This window comes from Crotalus tigris, unplaced genomic scaffold (genome assembly GCF_016545835.1).
Source record: "Crotalus tigris isolate CLP2741 ecotype Arizona unplaced genomic scaffold, ASM1654583v1 scf7180000017989.1554031673:749699, whole genome shotgun sequence".
Lineage (NCBI taxonomy): Eukaryota > Metazoa > Chordata > Lepidosauria > Squamata > Viperidae > Crotalus > Crotalus tigris.
In genome coordinates this window covers 516884-534543 of record NW_024096759.1, presented here as the reverse complement: position 1 = coordinate 534543, position 17660 = coordinate 516884, and the positions used below count along the sequence as shown (strand labels likewise).

The following is a 17660-nucleotide window of genomic DNA, read 5'->3' as shown; positions in this document are numbered from 1 at the left end:
TTCAACCAGTGGTACGGGTACCACCTGTGGTACATTGGCACCTGGCAGGTGGTACGCGACCATCCTAGAAAAGTGGTAGTGGGGGAAGGGAATGAGTTGACCCAGTGGCAGCACCGCACAAGCCTGAGCGAGAGATGGCTGGAGCTGCAGGGCTGTCAGGGCTCAGCGGAAGCACCAGGATCAGCGCCAGGCTCCAGCTGGAGTTCTGCGCTGATCCTGGTGCTTCTGCTGAGCCCAGAAGAAGTGCTGATCAGCTGGAATGTTGCAGCATCTCCAGGGTCTTGTGATTTACATTCAGATGCTTGGCAACTGATTCATATTTATGACGGTCACAGTGTCCCAGGGTCATGTGAAGTGACCAAAACCTGCTGCAACCACCCAGCAGATGGGGGGAATAAAAACCAAATCCCCCCCACCCCACCCCGCTGCCAATGCTCAACAGAAATACTCACAACAATAAAAAGAGCGCAGCCAAGCAGGCAGGCAGGTGTCTTGCTCGGCTGTGGCTTTGGGGGCACTTTTTTCAGTGCCATTGTAACATCAAACAGTCAGTAAGTGAACTGCTTTAAGTTGAGGACTACCTGTACTTTATCACTGTTTTCCTTTTTTGGGGGGGGGTCATCAAGTTTTTTTTTTTAATTGAAAATTTTTTATAAACTTTTACAAAGACAAAATAAAAAAAACAGTAACAACAACAACAACACAAAAAAAAACAAAAAAAAACCAACCCTCCCCCAACCCCTCCCAAATCACCCCCTCCCTCCCCCCCCGAGCTTCCCAGAGCAGAATATAGGCTTAATTAAAAGAAATTAACAAGATTATAAGATAATTAAGATAATTAAAAACAATATATATATATATAAATAAAGAATTATAAACCTTAAAAAGAAAAAATATTCAAAGGAAGAACAAGGAAAAAAAAGGAAAAAGTAAAGTTTTTAAACAAATTATAAATAGGCTAAATAGTATTTTTTCATATCCAATTTAAATTACATAAAATTTATCCATTTTTCCCATACAGAAAAAAAATTCTCTTGCGTTTGCTCTTTTAAGAAAGCCGAAATCTTTGCCATTTCCGCCAAATAAGATACTTTAAAAAACCACTCTTGCAAAGTAGGCAAAGATTCCTTCTTCCAATATTGACCTACTAACAGGCTTGCGGCTGTAATCAAATTCAACATCAATATAACCTCCTTAGCATCACAATCAATAACAATACCAAGCAAAAACAATTGTGGAGTAAATTTTACCCACTTTCTGAGAATTCTCTGAATATTCCACCATATTTTAATCCAAAAGGCTTTTATATTTTTGCACGACCACCAAATATGATAATAAGTGGCGTCCAAACAGCCACATCTCCAACATTTAGGCTGTAAGTCAGGATACATAAGAGACATCTTTTGTGGATCAAGGTGCCATCTATAAAACATTTTATAAAAATTCTCCCTTAGATTCTGGGCTTGTGTAAATTTAACATTTCTCACCCAGATAATTTCCCAGGTATCCAGTAGGACTGGTTCAGCAAAATTCTGCGCCCATTTAATCATACAATCTTTAATTAATTCTGATTCTGAATCCAGTTCCACTAGCACCCCATAAATTCTTTTAATGTGGGTTTGTCTTTGATCCTTTACTTGCTTAAAAAGATTTTGATCTTCTCTAAGCAGACCTAAATTACGATCCATCTTCCATCTATCTACTAATTGTCTATATTGAAACCAAGAATAAGTAATATTTTCATATAACAAATCTTCCAAAGATTTTAACTGCCAATTTTGACCATCCCATCTAAGTAATTGTGTATAAGACACCGTATCCATTTTAACACCTCTCTTTATCCCCTCTATCGCATGCCAAGGTATAGCCCATAATGGTATTTTAAAATCACTTTTATAATATTTCCTCCAGACTCTAAGTAGAGAAATCCTTGAAACATGGGATTTAAAAGCCCGATCCACTTTTTTATTAAATATTAAATAGGCATGCCAACCAAAAAGTAAATCCCATCCCTCCAGATGGAGTATCTCTAAATTTGTTAAGTTTACCCAATCACTAATTAATGTAAAAACCACAGCATCATAATATAATTTCAAATTCGGTACCTTGAGTCCACCTCTCTCACGGAAGTCCTGCATAATTTTAAACTTCACCCTTGGTTTTTTCCCTGCCCAAATAAATTTGTTAATACCTTTCTGCCATTCATTCAAATTAACCTCATTCTTTAAAATAGGTAACATTTGAAACAAAAAAAGAAATTTGGGCAGGACATTCATTTTAATCACTGCAATTCGTCCCATGAGAGATAACTGTAACTTCTCCCAGTTCCTCAAGTCCTTCTGTACACTGGCCCACAGCCTTTCATAATTATTCTTAAACAATTTTGCATTAGAAACAGATAAAGTAACCCCCAAATATTTTGTCTTATCAACAATTTCAAAACCAGTCAACTCAGCCAGAGTCTGTTTGTCCTGAGTAGTCATATTTTTAGCTAATATTTTAGTCTTATTATTATTAATTTTAAAGCCCGAAACAAGTCCATATTGATGAATCAGCTGTAATAAATTTACTACAGAATAGGTAGGTTGAGATAAAGTAACCACCAAGTCATCTGCAAAAGCTCTTAACTTGTACTCTTTTTTATTAACTTCTATTCCTCTTATTTCCTGCGATTCTCGGATTTTAATCAACAAAATTTCCAATGTTAAAACAAACAGCAAAGGTGACAGAGGACATCCCTGTCTAGTACCTTTTTCTATTATAAAAACCTCTGACAAACCCCCATTAACAATAAGTTGTGCCGTTTTTTTTTTTGATATATAGCAGTAAAAGCTTGTAATATTTTCCCTCCAAAATTCATCTCCTCGATTGCTCTTAACATAAAATGCCAATTCAATTGATCAAAAGCTTTTTCAGCATCTAAAAATATCAGCCCTGCAGGGACTTGGTTGTTCTTATCTAAATATTCTAATATGTTAATAATTTGTCCAGCATTATTTTTCATGTACCTGCCAATTATAAAACCCGATTGGTCCTTATGTATAAGCTGATGCACAACCTTCATAAGCCTATTAGCTAGAATTTTTGCAAAAATCTTGTAATCTACATTTAAAAGAGATATAGGTCTATAATTCTTTGGTAAAGTAAGATCTTGATCCTCTTTTGGAATCAAGGATATGAAAGCACTGCGCCATGACGGAGGGATCTCTGCACCCTGCAATATATTATTAAAAAGCTCAACTAAAGGTTGAGTCACCTCTTCAACTAAAGTTTTATAATAAATAGATGTCAAACCATCCGTACCTGGCGCTTTACCTAATTTTAATTGCTTAATAACCGTCACAATTTCCTCATTGGTAATTGGATCATTAATTTCTTGCTTCTGATCTTCTGTCAATTTAGGAAAGTTAGCCTCACTTAAATATTTATTTATGTCTGAGATTTGTACATTAGTAGTCTTATATAATTTTTGATAATAGTCTAAAAAAGATTTCTTAATCAATTCCTTCTGATACACTAATTTACCATTATAATTTATTTTATCTATTATTCTCTGTCTCTGTTTCTTTCTTAATTGATAAGCCAACCATCTCCCTGGTTTATTGGCATTACAAAATGTATTTTGTTTCATAAACAAAAGATTAGTTGCAGATTGATCAGCCATCAACATATTAAATTGTGCCCTTAAAACCTTTATAGATTCCTTAACCTTTTCATCTGAAGGATTTAAAATCAAAAACTTTTCTTTTGATTTAATCTCCTCTTCCAATTCCTTACGCTTCTGAATCTGCTTTTGTCTATGAACGTTGTTCATTTTTATCAAAATTCCACGCATAAAAGCTTTACCTGCATCCCATACCAAGTTTTTGACACCTTGCTAGGCGACTGGTGATACTTGGATGTTGCCATATCCTAAAATGTTTACCCATTGTAAAAGTGGTACAATGGGTGAAATGGTTGAAAAGCCCTGGACTAGGGCATTTAACAACCGCCACAAAAAGGCTCATAAAATCAGCTGTGGTCAGGTGGTGACCCACTTCCCATGTAACGTGACCATAATTCCTGCCTCAAATACAGTCATAAGTCGAGAAGTATCTGTACTTAGAAGATTCACGGTCTGTTTCTCTTGCTCCCCTCTGGTGCCGAAGTATTTATAGCACGACTACTCGATTCTGCAACAGCTTTGTTCCTTATGCCATCCATCTTGTAAATTCGCAGGATTCTTTTTTCTCGCCATGTATATGTGTACCTCCGAACCAGACTGTGTTGTTTCTTTGTGTCATATACGTGTGTGCATCATTTCTTCTCATGTTTATGTTGTGTATATTGGAGATGATTACCTTTTGAGAGCTGAATGCAACAAAATTTCATTTTAATGTATGCTGATTAGTGTACATCCAAAGTGACAATGAAGTTATTCAGTCTGTCTGTCTACCTATCTTCCTGTCTATCTATCTATCTATCTATCTATCTATCTATCTATCTATCTATCTATCTATCTATCTATCTACCTATCTATCTACCTATCTATCTCTTCCTCCTGCATATATTATAAATGTTCCTAATGCAGTGTTTCTCAACCTTAGCAACTTGAAGATGTGTGGAGTTCAACTCCTAGAATTCTGGGAGTTGAAGTCCATTTGTCTTCAAGTTGCCAAGGTTGAGAAACACCATCCTCATTAAAAAAAACAAAAAAAATCCCAAAGGAGACAGTTCTTCAGATTATTCTAGAGTAGTGGTTCTCAACCTTTTTAATGCCGCGACCCCCAACCGGTCGTAAGTCGAGGACTACTCAACCGGTCGTAAGTCGAGGCCAACTCAACTGGTGCAGCACCGTTTGCAGAACGGGACTTTTGGCGGGCTCAGCAGGGCAGAGACAGCCTGGACAATTCCTATTGGCTTTTGAAAGCCAATAGAATTAGACTCTCTTCAAGAGAGTCTATTCTATTGGCTTTCAAAAGCCAATAGAATAAAAGGGAGTAGCACAGCTAAGGAAAAGGGGGGAAAAAATGGCGGACTGCATTGTTTGGCAACCCCCGTGAAATGGTCGTTCGACCCCAAATGGAGTCCTGACCCACAGGTTGAGAACCACTGTACTAGAGTCCAGGACCTTCTAAATAATCTCACTCTTTCCCCCTCTGCCTCCTTTTGCAGCACCATCTATACATCCCCAATCAAAGCGCTTTCCAACCAGAAGTTTCGGGATTTCAAAAACACCTTTGGCGATGTTGGCTTGTTGACAGGAGATGTGCAGCTGCATCCGGATGCCTCCTGCCTCATCATGACAACCGAGATCCTTAGGTGAGGGCTAGGTTGAAGAGAGAAGGCTGTCTCTCTTGGGCAAAGGGGGGGGGGCAGAATGGCTGGAAGGTACGATGAGATATGAGTGAATTTATGAGTTTCCAATGTGTTGTCTAAGTAGATTCAATAGATGAATCCAGATATTTTAAGAAAGCAGTGTTGTACGCTTACGATTCCATATGTCAGAATCGGTATGGTGAAGTTTCAGAAGCTGGGATGTGATTCTTCCAATCATCATCATCAAGTTGGAAGGGATCTTGGAGGTCATCTAGTCCAACCCCCTGCTCAGGGAGGAAACCCTATAGCATTTCGGACAAACGGCTGTCCAGTCTCTTCTTAAAAACTTCCAGTGTTGGAGCATTCGCCGCTTCTGGAGGCTAATTATTGGTTAATTATTCTAACTGTCAGGTCCTTAGTTCTAATAACCACCAGGTTACTAACTTACCAAGTGCAGTGATTCACTTAACAACTGAGGCAAGAAAGGTTGTAAAATGGGGCAAAATTCACTTAACAACCGTCTCACTTAATTTTCGGCTCAGTTGTGGTCGTAAGTCGAGGACTAGCTGTGTATAAATAGAATGCCACAAAAATATAAATGCACACACACACACAAAGTACAAAATGCACACTATCTGTAACTGCTGGTTTTGCATACACGCCGTTTTCCTTTGAAGGCAATATATGTATCCGTCAAGAGTTGACCTTTTCCGATTCAGACTCCCTTCTCAAATTGAAATTCCTTCATACTTTAATAATTAAGCAGGGCCAAACTGACAACCCAAATCTTTTAGTTGTTTGCTTGTTTGTTTTGCTTAGAGAACAATACCGCTGTCCTAGAATGCCATTTTCTTTTTTTTCTTATTTCCAAAGGTCTATGCTCTATAATGGCTCCGATGTCCTCAGAGACCTAGAGTGGGTGATCTTTGATGAAGTACATTACATTAACGACTCTGAGGTAAGAGGGGAACCAAGGACGAAAACATGAAAGAAATCGGGACCTGAGCAATCAGGGATATTTAGTTTGGATTGGGGGAAATTCATTAGTTTCTTGAATGTTCTGGAATGTTCTCCAACCAAGTGTTCTCTTCCTGTTTGTCAATATAAAAGAGGAAATACTTGGGTCTTTCATTGCTCTGTCATCAAAGTGAATGTATGGGTCAAAAGCCAATTCCCTTATTTAAGGAAGGACTTTGCCAGGACTTTGCATCGTCCCTTCATTTCTTTTATTGGATCCACAGCGGAAAGTCAGTAGACATCTCTCTTCAGATGCTCAGGAACATTCTTGTCTTTCTTTTCTCCTCCTCCTCAGCGTGGTGTGGTTTGGGAAGAGGTTCTCATCATGTTGCCAGACCATGTAAACATAATTTTGCTGAGTGCCACCGTCCCCAACACCCTGGAGTTTGCTGACTGGATTGGGTGAGCAGAAAGATACTCAAGGGCCTGGCAGCTCATCTAAAGCCCCAGACGTGCTGTCCAATGTTCCTATGATGCCAAGGCTGATCTTCCTCTCTTATAGGTTTTGATTATGGAATCAGAACATCTAGAAACAATAATATAGCTCCCAGTGGCCTTTGCTCTAGCAATTGTCTAGTCCAGGGGTAGGCAACCTTGGCTCTCTTAGGACTGGTGGACTTCAACTCCCAGAATTCCTGAGCCAGCATGACTCAGCTTGGAAACCTCTCCCTTTCCCCTCAGCGTGGCTGGCTCAGGAATTCTGGGAGTTGAAGTCCACGCGTCATAAAAGAGCCAAGGTTGCCTACCCCTGGTCTAGTCCTCTTTAGAAGGCAACTGAGCCAGAGGTTGGCAATGTACAGGTAGTCCTTGACTTACAACGGTTCATTTAGGGACTGTTCAAAAATTACAACGTGATTTATGACCGCTTTTGACAGTTACGACCTTTGCAGCCTCCCTATGGTCATGTGATCAAAATTCAGATGCTTGGCAACTGGTTCCTTTTTATGACGCTTGCTGTGTCCCAGGGTCACGTGATCCCCTTTTGCGACTCCCTGACAAGCAAAATCAATGGGGGAAGCCACATTCACTTGACAACTGTGTTACTAACTTAACCACTGCAGTGATTCACTGAACAACTGAGGCGAGGAAGGTCGTAAAAATGGGGCAAAACTCACTTAACAACTGAGCAACAGAAATTTTGGGCTCCGTTGGGGTCCTAAGTTGAGGACCACCCGTATGCTCTCTGAACCGCACAGCTTTGGGGAGGGGAGGGGAGAGCTCACCAAAATAACCCTGTTTGTGGGATTCCTGCTTCTGACAGGAGAATCAAGCGGAAGAAGATTTATGTGATCAGCACCCTGAAGCGCCCTGTTCCGCTGGAGCATTATCTGTACACGGGGAATAGCCAGAAGACGCAGAAGGAGCTCTTCCTCCTGGTGGACGCCCGTGGGACATTCCTTACGAAGGGGTAAGCTGAAGATCAAGGGTCTTCAAACTTGGCAACTTTAAGACGTGTGGACTTCAACTCCCAGAATTCCTCAGCCAGCCCTGGCTGGCTGAGGAATTCTGGGAGTTAGTAATAGTAATAGTAATAGTAGTAAAGTTGGAAGGGACCTTGGAGGTCATCTAGTCCAACACCCTGCTCAGGCAGGAAACCCTACACCATTTCGGACAAATGGCTGTCCAGTCTCTTCTTAAAAACTTCCAGTGTTGGAGCATTTACTGCTTCTGGAGGCAGCTGTTCCACTGATTAATTGTTCTCACTGTCAGGAAGTTTCTCCTTAGTTCTAGGTTGCTTCTCTCCTTGATTAGTTTCCATCCGTTGCTTCTTGTCCTGCCTTCAGGTGCTTTGGAGAATAGCTTGACTCCCTCTTCTTTATGGCAGCCCCTGAGTTATTGGAACATTGCTATCATGTCCCCCCTCGTCCTTCTCTTCGTTAAACTAGACATACCCAATTCTAGCAACCGTTCCTTATATGTTTTAGCCTCCAGTCCCCTAATCATCTTTGTTGCTCTTCTCTGTACTATTTCTAGAGTCTCAACATCTTTTTTACATCATGGTGACCAAAACTGGATGCAGTATTCCAAGTGTGGCCTTACCAAGGCATTAAAGAGTGGTATTAATACTTCACGTGATCTTGATTCTATCCTCTGTTAATGCAGCCTAGCACTGTGTTGGCCTTTTTGGCAGCTGCAGCACACTGCTGGCTCATATTTCAGTGATTGTCTACTAGGACTCCGAGGTCCCTCTCACAGTTACTACTATTGAGCATGGTGCCACCTATGCTGTATTTGTGCATTTGGTTTATCTTTAAGACGTGAAATCCACAGGTCTTAAAGTTGCCAAGTTTGAAGACCCCTGCTCAAGTTCGACAGATGAGCCCTTACAATAATACAAAGCACACATTCTGGGCTCCAGCACGAAAACGAAAGCTCAGGTCCCAGTGACCAACCCAGATTGGATCCTTGTTACATCTGGTTGAATCGGCAGTGAGGAATCATAATAATAGTAATAATAATAATAATCCCCCAGTGAGGCACTACCTTGACATGGTTGTGGGGCTTGTGTACTCTGAGGAAGATGAGAGCTATGCCAGAGGTTCAACCATACTGGACAGGTCTCATCAGAGGAGTCAGACAAAGAGTGTCTCTCCCATAAAAAAATATGGTGAGACGTAAATTGCAGAATGCCATACCGGCTCGGATGTCGCCCAGGTTAACAAGGTCCGCGCTAGATATTGGAGTTCCTGGATATCTGGTGAAAAATGGGTTACAGGACTCAGGACTGTTGGCTGAGCAACCAGGGCCAGCAGCTGAAGAACTACTGGAAGAAAAGGTGTTTACCCATCGCAGATATACAGTGATTGAAAACAAAGAAATAATGATCTGTTACTACAGATCAAGTCCAACAAGAAGAACTGGAGAAGATAACAAAATACAAAGACCTACAAATAGAAATAGAAAGACTGTGGCAAAAGCAAGCAAGGGTAGTACCAATATTCATAGGCTCCTTGGGTGCAATCCCAAAACAACTGGAGCACTACTTGAACACCATTGGCATTGACAAATTCGCTTTTAGTCAATTGCAAAAGGCGGCCTTACTAGGAACTGCTTCCATCCTGCGACGATACCTGTAATACCATCAAACATCCACATCTGCCTATCCCAGGTCCTGGGTAAGGACTCGATAGGTAGACAAAATGCCAAATCCAGTCTGAACATCTGGCTGACTGTGCGATGATCAATCATCATTAATAATAATAATAATATAATAAAGTTGGAAGGGACCTTGGAGGTCATCCAGTCCAACCCCCTGCTCAGGCAGGAAACCCTATACCATTTCGGACAAATGGCTGTCCAGTCTCTTCTTAAAAACTTCCAGTGTTGGAGCATTCACTGCTTATGGAGGCAGGTTGTTCCACTGGTTAACTGTTCTCACTGTCAGGAAGTTTCTCCTTAGTTTAGGTTGCTTCTCTCCTTGATTAGTTTCCATCCGTTGCTTCTTGTCCTGCCTTCAGGCACTTTGGAGAATAACTCTGGAAAATAGCAAGGTAATCGGGCCAAGATTTTTTTGGCAGCCTAGGAAAACATATGTCACCTGCGCGTTCTGTATTATAATGTTAATAACATCCCTTTGATGTGTTATCTTCTTTGATTATCCTTTCAGGTATTACGATGCTGTAGAAGCCAAAAAGGAACGAAGTAGCAAGCACTCCCAGACCTTTGGGGCCAAACAGCCAATGCACGCAGGAGCTGGGCCAGGCCAGGTGGGCTGAATTAAGTTAGCTTTGAGTTAGGAGTTTCCATAAGTGGACAAAATATGAGTCAATGGGTTAATCTTTCCCTTTCCTGGCACTAAAAAAAAAAGGTCATTTAAAATAACGTCTTATGAGATGTATCCAGATGTTTGGATGCTCTCCTTTGTGGGGAGGAAGGAAGGGAGCATTACATCGAAAGAGAAGAAGGTCGGTGGGAGGATCTAAGTCCTGGAGCAAACATCTGGAATTTCCGCAGGACAAGAACATCTGGCTGTCCCTCATTGACATGCTGCGGAAGAAGGACCAACTGCCAGTGGTGGCCTTCACGTTCTCTCGCAACCGCTGCGACGAAAATGCCTCCATGCTGACCACCGTCGATCTGACCACGACGACGGAGAAAAGCGAGATCCACGTCTTCTTCCAGAAGTGCATCTCCCGACTGAAGGGCACCGATCGGCAGTTGCCTCAGGTGAGAGAAAAAAGAAAGGACGACTAGAGGGTCCTCTTTGTAGAGGTGGTTGCCAAGATGGTTGCCAAGAGGAAGAGGAACGGAAGTCAAGGGCTCCAAACCCTGGAGGTGTGGATGGAGCAACCGCACCCCCTGCACGTCCTGTTTCCTCCCTCCCCATCTTTATAGCATCTTTTTACCATAATTTTAATCATCCATATTTTTGCTACTAGACTATGTATGTATGTGTAGTTTTATGGCTTTTAACCTTGTAAGCCACCCAGAGTTGCTTTGCAGTGAGATAAGTGTCAAAAAAAATTAGATAGATAGATAGATAGATAGATAGATAGATAGATAGATAGATAGATAGATAGATAGATAGATAGATAGATAGATAGATAGATATTAGATGATTGCTAGAGATAGAGATGGAAGACGGATGGATGGATGGATGGATGGATGGATGGATGGATGGATGGATAGATAGATAGATAGATAGATAGATAGATAGATAGATCAGGGGTCTTCAAGCTTGGCCCTTTTATGACTTGTGGACTTCAACTCCCAGAATTCCTCAGCCAGGCACACTGGCTGAGGAATTCTGGGAGGTGGTCCACAAATCATAAAAGGGCCACGTTTGAAGACCCCTGAGATAGATAGAGAGATATAGATATAGAGACAGACTAATAGGAAAGGTATGAAATCTTCTCTAGTGCCACTCCTGGATTTCAGGATAAAATTAAATTTAATTAAATTGGAAGTTGGATGATTTGGTTACTAAAAAAAACTAGCCTATGGGATTTTTTTCTCTCAGGTTCTTCACATGGTCGACCTTTTGAAACGTGGAATTGGGGTGCACCACAGTGGCATTCTGCCCATCCTCAAGGAGGTTGTGGAGATGCTTTTCAGCAAAGGCCTTGTCAAGGTATGTGTAGGAGATGGCCAGGGTGAGGCTGAGGGTGGGGGGGGGATCAAATGCATCATGAGTTTGGAGTCTCTGTGCCCCCATAAGAGGCTTAAGTCCGGCTCCCCTTTGAAGTCTCTGGACTCTTATCTTCGACAGTTTGCTTTGACAGTTAGTAGATTAGATTCTTGTGTACAGGTAGTCCTCAACTTACGACCGCAACTATTCTTCATTTGGTCTTTCTTGTAGGCCAGTTTGGTCTCTCCAGTAGTCAGTAAGCCTTCCTGATATACTAATTTCAGTGCATCTTCATCATTGTTCTTGAGATATTCTTCCAAAGCCACTTTTTCTTCTTCAACCATCTGATGTACTTGTAGCATTCCACGCCCACCTATTTGCCTTGGTAGATAAAGTCTGTCAATGTCACTGCGTGATTATTATTATTATTATTATTATTATTATTAGGCTGGAGGACTATAGGTGATGAAATGTAATTCTCTGGAAAGCATTAGGTGGAGCAAAGCTGCTAAAAGCCATTCTGGTTTTTTGCCATGAAAAGAGGTGGAATCTCTCCATCTTTCTCCTTCCCTTCTGGTTTTAGATCCTCTTTGCCACAGAGACTTTCGCCATGGGGGTGAACATGCCAGCAAGGACTGTGGTTTTCAATTCAGTTCGTAAACATGACGGTGCAAATTTCCGGGACTTGGTACCAGGTAGGAGCAAAGGAATACGTTTCATGGTGTCCTTTTGTGTGTGTGTGTGTGTGTGTGTGTTTGTTTGTTTGTTTATAAGTAGAATGGCCAGATGTTCCACAGACAAAACATTTGTCTGCCCTTCTCTTGCACATCATCTCCTACTTCCTACCTCCAGCTCTTTCTCTTCGCTAGCTGTTTATCTTGTCACTGTTCCTGCTGGCTGCCTTGAAACCTTTAAAGAGGGCACGTCCCACAGAGGTACCCTCTAGAGCAGCGATGGCGAATCTTTTAGAGACCGAGTGCCCAAACTGCAACCCAAAACCCACTTATGCATCGTCGGATGCCGGGTGGGCGTGGCCCATTGGGTGGGTGTGGCTGCGGTGGTAACAGCAGACTGGGTGGGACTAAAAAATTCAATCAATTCCAACTTTGCAAGATCTTTTTTTTTTCCCCCGAGAAGTTGAAATTGACTGATTGATTGAACCTTTTTTTTTTTTTTTTGTACACGGCAGAGGCCTAAAGCGAAAAGGTTTTATAAAACCCAGTTGAAGGCCTAGGACTGGGGCGATGGCGCACGTGCCCACAGAGAGGGCTCTGAGTGCCACCTCTGGCACCCATGCCATAGGTTTGCCACCACTGCTTTATTGCTATTAGGATTTTTGTAGGCCAAAAGCCAGCAAGCCAATTTATCTCAACTGTTTAGGATATTTTGGGGGCGCTTTGAGACTGGGAGCATATATAGAGCAACCACAGCACAGTTATGCTGGTTTCTTCCCCAAAGGAAAACAAAAATAGCCTTTTTTTAAATCTGGGAATCCCTGTACGTCAGAAGGCTAAAGCAGTGTTTCTCAGCCTTGACCACTTTAAGATGCCTGGACTTCAACTCCCAGAATTCCCTAACCAGCATTCCAAAATTCTGGAAGTTAACGTCTGAACACCTTGAAGTGGCCAAGGATGAGAAATACTGGGCTAAAAGGATAAAATTCTAGTGAAATACAGGTAGTCCTCGACTTAACAACCATAACAGAGCCCCAAATTTGTGTGGCTAAGTGAGACATTTGTTAAGTGAATTTTGTCCCATCTTACGACCTTTCTTGGCAAGTGGTTAAGTGAATCACTGCAGGTGTTAAGTTAGAGACACAGTTGTTAAGTGAATCTGGGTTCCCCATTGCCCCCAGGACACTTCATCCATCAAAAATATGAGTCAGCTGCCAAGCATCTGAATTTTGATCACATGACCACGAGGATGCTACAACGGTCGTAAGTAAGAAAAAATGGCCATAGCTCACTTTTTTCGGGGCCGTTGTAACTTTGAATGGTCACTAAATGAACTGTTGTAAGTTGAGGACTACCTATATACAGAGAGGAGTTTTCATTTATCAGTCTGGCTGAGGCAAGAATGAAACTAGTGTTGTCGCTCCTTCTTCTCTCTCTCTTACTTGATGGCAACAATGGTTATACCAGCCACACCACGCCACGTACTATATCTCTCTTTCTTCCGCATCCTAATAGCTGAATACATCCAGATGGCCGGCCGGGCTGGGCGTCGAGGTCTTGATACCACTGGGATGGTGATTATCCTGTGCAAAAACCAAGTGCCTGAAATGTCCGACCTTCATCGCATGATGCTGGTGAGCGATTGTTGTGTGCTTGTCTAGCTTAAGCTGCAAATGATGCAACTGCAGTTGCTTAAGCTGTAAAGCAGGGGTGTCAAACTCAATTTCACTGAGTTTGCAACCGCAACATCAGCATTGCGGTTGCCCTCAGGAGGCCGGGTGGGTGTGGCCAGAGTGGGTGCAGCCTACTGGGTGGGCGTGGATGGAGTAGGTGTGGCTACTGGAGGTGTGGCCAGTTCTACATCATTCGCGTCAAGGGTGCCTATGGGGGCCTGGGCAGGAGTGGGACAAATCTGAGGGTCTCTGGCAGAAGGGGGTGGGAGACCGGGGCAAGTGCCAAGGCATGGTCCACTGGAGCATGTGCCAAAATGGCGACCACAAAATTGTACATTGGCTCCCGGCTTGCCTGGGCCAGGGCCAAGGCAGCGGGGGCCGTTCTCTCACTGTTTCCAGGATGGCTTCGCGGGCCACGTGAAACCACTTCGCAGGCCGCATCCGGCCCCCGGGCCTTGTGTTTGACATGTCTGCTGTAAAGGAACCCGCCTTGAGATATTTGGGTTGAAATTACAGCCAGTAATGAATATCTTCCTTCTGCCTGAAGATTAAAGTTTACTGGAACCTCAGTAAGGACAAAGGACAACCACGCCCCCTTCTGGGTCCAAAAATCAGATGTTTGCGGTCTTCCGCTTGGACATTCTTTTTTCCATTACAGTTAATCCTTGACTTATGAAATAGAACAGAATTCTTTATTGGCCAAGCGTGATTGGACACACGTGGAATTTGTCTCTGTCGCATAAGCTCTTATTGTACATACAAACAAGTGATAAATCATGATCATAATCATAAAACACAATCGTCCTAAGTCATAAGATACAACATTCAGTGATAGTCATAGCATAATAAATAAGCCATCAACATAAATCATAGTAGGATACTAAATAAGAACAATCAACATAAATCATAAGATACAAACAACCAAGCGATAGTCCTAAGAAGCTAAGGAAATAGATAATAGGAAAGGTGAGAAGGATAATAGTAATACGTCCCTAGTAGGCGGTTTGACATCCCAGGGGCATAAGACAGCGCTGGGGGGATTAGGTGTTTAGCAGAGTGATGGCCGGGGGTGGGGGGAAAACTGTCCTTGTTGTTTTTGAACTAGATAACTGAATAATAATTGAACCCAGAATTATAGTCATAAGTTGTGGCGGTCATTAAACAGATTGCCACGTGACTGTCCTCAATTTTATGACCTTTTTGCTGTGGCTATTAAGCAAATACTCTAGTCATTAAGGTAACATGGCAGCTGTTAAGCAAATTAATGGGTGATTTTGCCAGAAATTGGGAATAAACAAATCTAAATCGTGGTCACGTAACTGTGAGGGAACCGTCATTGGAACTTCAAAACTGGATCGCAAGTAACTCTGGAGAGGTATGTACTAACTTCAAATGGTTGCTAAGTGACAGGTCGTAAGCCGAGGACTTCCTATATGACTTAGCTGGTCAATGGATGTATTTTCCATGTTTTGGTCTAATTCTTTAGATTAGGGCCTGTCTGAATATTAAAGAAATTTGCCAATTTCTTGGTTGAGTTTGGTTGGATGGCTAGGAAGAGAAGCATGGAGCTCTAAGAGGTTCCAAAGGTATCCACCTACTGCATTGGAAGTACAGGTAGTCCTCAGCTTACGACCACAATTGAGCCCCAAATCTCTGTTGCTAAGCAAGACAATAGTCAAATGAGGTTTGCCTCATGTTACGACCTTTCCGGCCACGGTTGTTGAGTGAATCACTGCAGTTGTTGAGCTGGTAACCTGGTTCTTACGTGATTGTTGAGTTAGCAACACGGTGGTCGCCAAAGCTGATCGCATGACCCCAGGACACTGCAGCCATCATAAATAATGTCAGTTATCAAGCATCTAAACTTTGATCATGTGACCATGAGAATGCTGAAATAGTCATAAGTGTGGGAAATGGTCACTTTTTATAGTTCTGTGGTAACTTCAGATGGTCCCTAAAATAATAGTTGTAAGTCGAGAACTACCTGTACAGTGGTACCTTGGTACTCATTGTTAATTGATTCTGGGAGATGCGATGAGTATCAGAAACAATGAGTACCAAACAATTTTTTTCCCCATAAGGAATAATGTAGCGAGTCACAAGGCAGCTGACACTGACAAGTTCTAGTTTTGGGCATGGAGTACCAAACAAACAACGAGTACCTGGACAAAACTTTCATGACAAAATGCGTGGCGTACCAAATTTGATGCGCTTCAACGCTGTTGAGTGCCAGGCTACCACTCTTACAGGTAGTCCTCGACTTATAACAGTTCATTTGGTGACCGTTCAAAGTTACAGTGGCATTAAAATATGTGACCTACGACTGTTCTTCACAGTTACAACCTTGGCGGCATCCTGATGCAGATCAGGTGATCACAATGCAGACGCTTGGCAACTGGTTCATATTTTTATGACCGTTGCTGCATCCCAGGGTCGTGTTATCCCCTTTTGCAACCTTCTGACAAGCAAAGTCAATGGGGAAGCCAGATTCACTTCACAACCGGGATACAGCTGCAGGGATTCACTTAAGAGCTGTGGCAAGAAAGGTTCCTAAAATGGGGCAAAACTCGCTTAACAAATGTTTCACAGAAATTTTGGGCTCAATTGTGGTAGTAAGTTGAGGACTGCCTGTACTATGTAACAATCCCTGGGCGGTTTTAGAAGAATGATACTACACATGCCAACCTTTTCCCATGGATGTAAGGAGTAGAAACCTGCTTGGTTTCAAGCTCTTAGGAAGTTAAATCCGGGGTCCATTGTTCTTTTTCCAAAGGATGTATGTTCTTAGCATGTTGTTATGGTTCCGGGTAATGAAACACTTCAAAGAACTTCCAGGCATTGATTTCCCTAAAAGTCTTTTATTGCTTCAAAATGTCGGTACAGGCATAACGAAGTCTATGCTAAGATCTAAGTTCTCTTCCTCTGAGCAGTTAAATTATCAGCATGTTCCCTCCCTAAATTAGCTGTCATATATCACATTATCCAATTAGTGTGAAGGTCAAAGGTTTCCTTCCTCTTTCTTTCCCGGGCTTTACCCCCATCCTCTAAGCTCTGTATTAACCCCAAAAATACCAGACAGTTCTGCATATTGTCAAAGCAAGAATATACAGTATTTGCAGCGTTGACATCAAGTCCATGTGTCTCCTCGCCTATTGAATTGCCAGCTCATCCTCTCTTGTAGCGCCTTCCAGGAAAATCTGCTTTGCCCTCTCCTTGTCTAACCTTAGGCTGTTTCCTTTAGGGTAAACCCACTAGGTTGCAGTCCCAATTCCGCCTGACTTACACCATGATTCTAAACCTGTTGAGAGTGGAGGCACTCCGAGTGGAAGACATGATGAGGAGAAGCTTCTCCGAGTTCCACACCCGGAAAGACAGCAAGGTATGATGGATAGGAGGAAAAAAGTTGAAATAGCTTCTGGAAAGACTTAAAGATGCTCGAAAGGAATCCAGAGCAGCATTTCTGGGATACAACAGTTTGAGGTGGGGGTAGGATAATGTGCATTAGAAGGACTCTCATTTTTAAGGCAGAAGGAGACCTGGAAGAAAATGGAGGCTGAGTAAGGAGATATAGATAAGGAAATGTAGATATCTGTTGGTTGGAAGTCCATCTCTTTAAGTCAAGAACAACAGTCTCCAAACTTGACAGCTTTAAGACGTGTGGACTTCAACTGCCAGAATTCCCCAGGCAACCATGCTGGCTAAGGAATTCTGGAAGTTGAAGTCCACAAGACTTAAAGTTTCTGAGTTTCATCAAGAAGATGAAACCTAAACTGCTATAGATGATTGAGTCCCTCCAGCTAGCAGTGGTTTTCCAAGGATATGGTATATCAGAGATCTCCAAATTGGCCCTTTTATAACTTGTGGACTTCAACTCCCAGAATTCCTCAGCCAGCATGCCTGGCTGAGGAATTCTGTGAGTTGAAGTCCACA

The 17660-nt window shown here is 42.2% G+C and overlaps 1 protein-coding gene across 1 annotated transcript in view; it reads left to right on the top strand.

Annotated features, from left to right (window-relative positions):
* Window positions 1–17660, top strand: part of SKIV2L (Ski2 like RNA helicase) — a 49123-nt gene that overhangs the window by 16842 nt on the left and 14621 nt on the right. Inside the window, exons 11-20 of the mRNA XM_039346365.1 lie at window positions 5155–5301; window positions 6172–6256; window positions 6611–6717; window positions 7577–7723; window positions 9923–10022; window positions 10270–10482; window positions 11276–11386; window positions 11967–12078; window positions 13573–13691; window positions 16972–17109. Coding sequence (XP_039202299.1) covers window positions 5155–5301; window positions 6172–6256; window positions 6611–6717; window positions 7577–7723; window positions 9923–10022; window positions 10270–10482; window positions 11276–11386; window positions 11967–12078; window positions 13573–13691; window positions 16972–17109 — 1279 coding nt within the window. The remainder of the gene's footprint in view (window positions 1–5154; window positions 5302–6171; window positions 6257–6610; window positions 6718–7576; window positions 7724–9922; window positions 10023–10269; window positions 10483–11275; window positions 11387–11966; window positions 12079–13572; window positions 13692–16971; window positions 17110–17660) is intronic.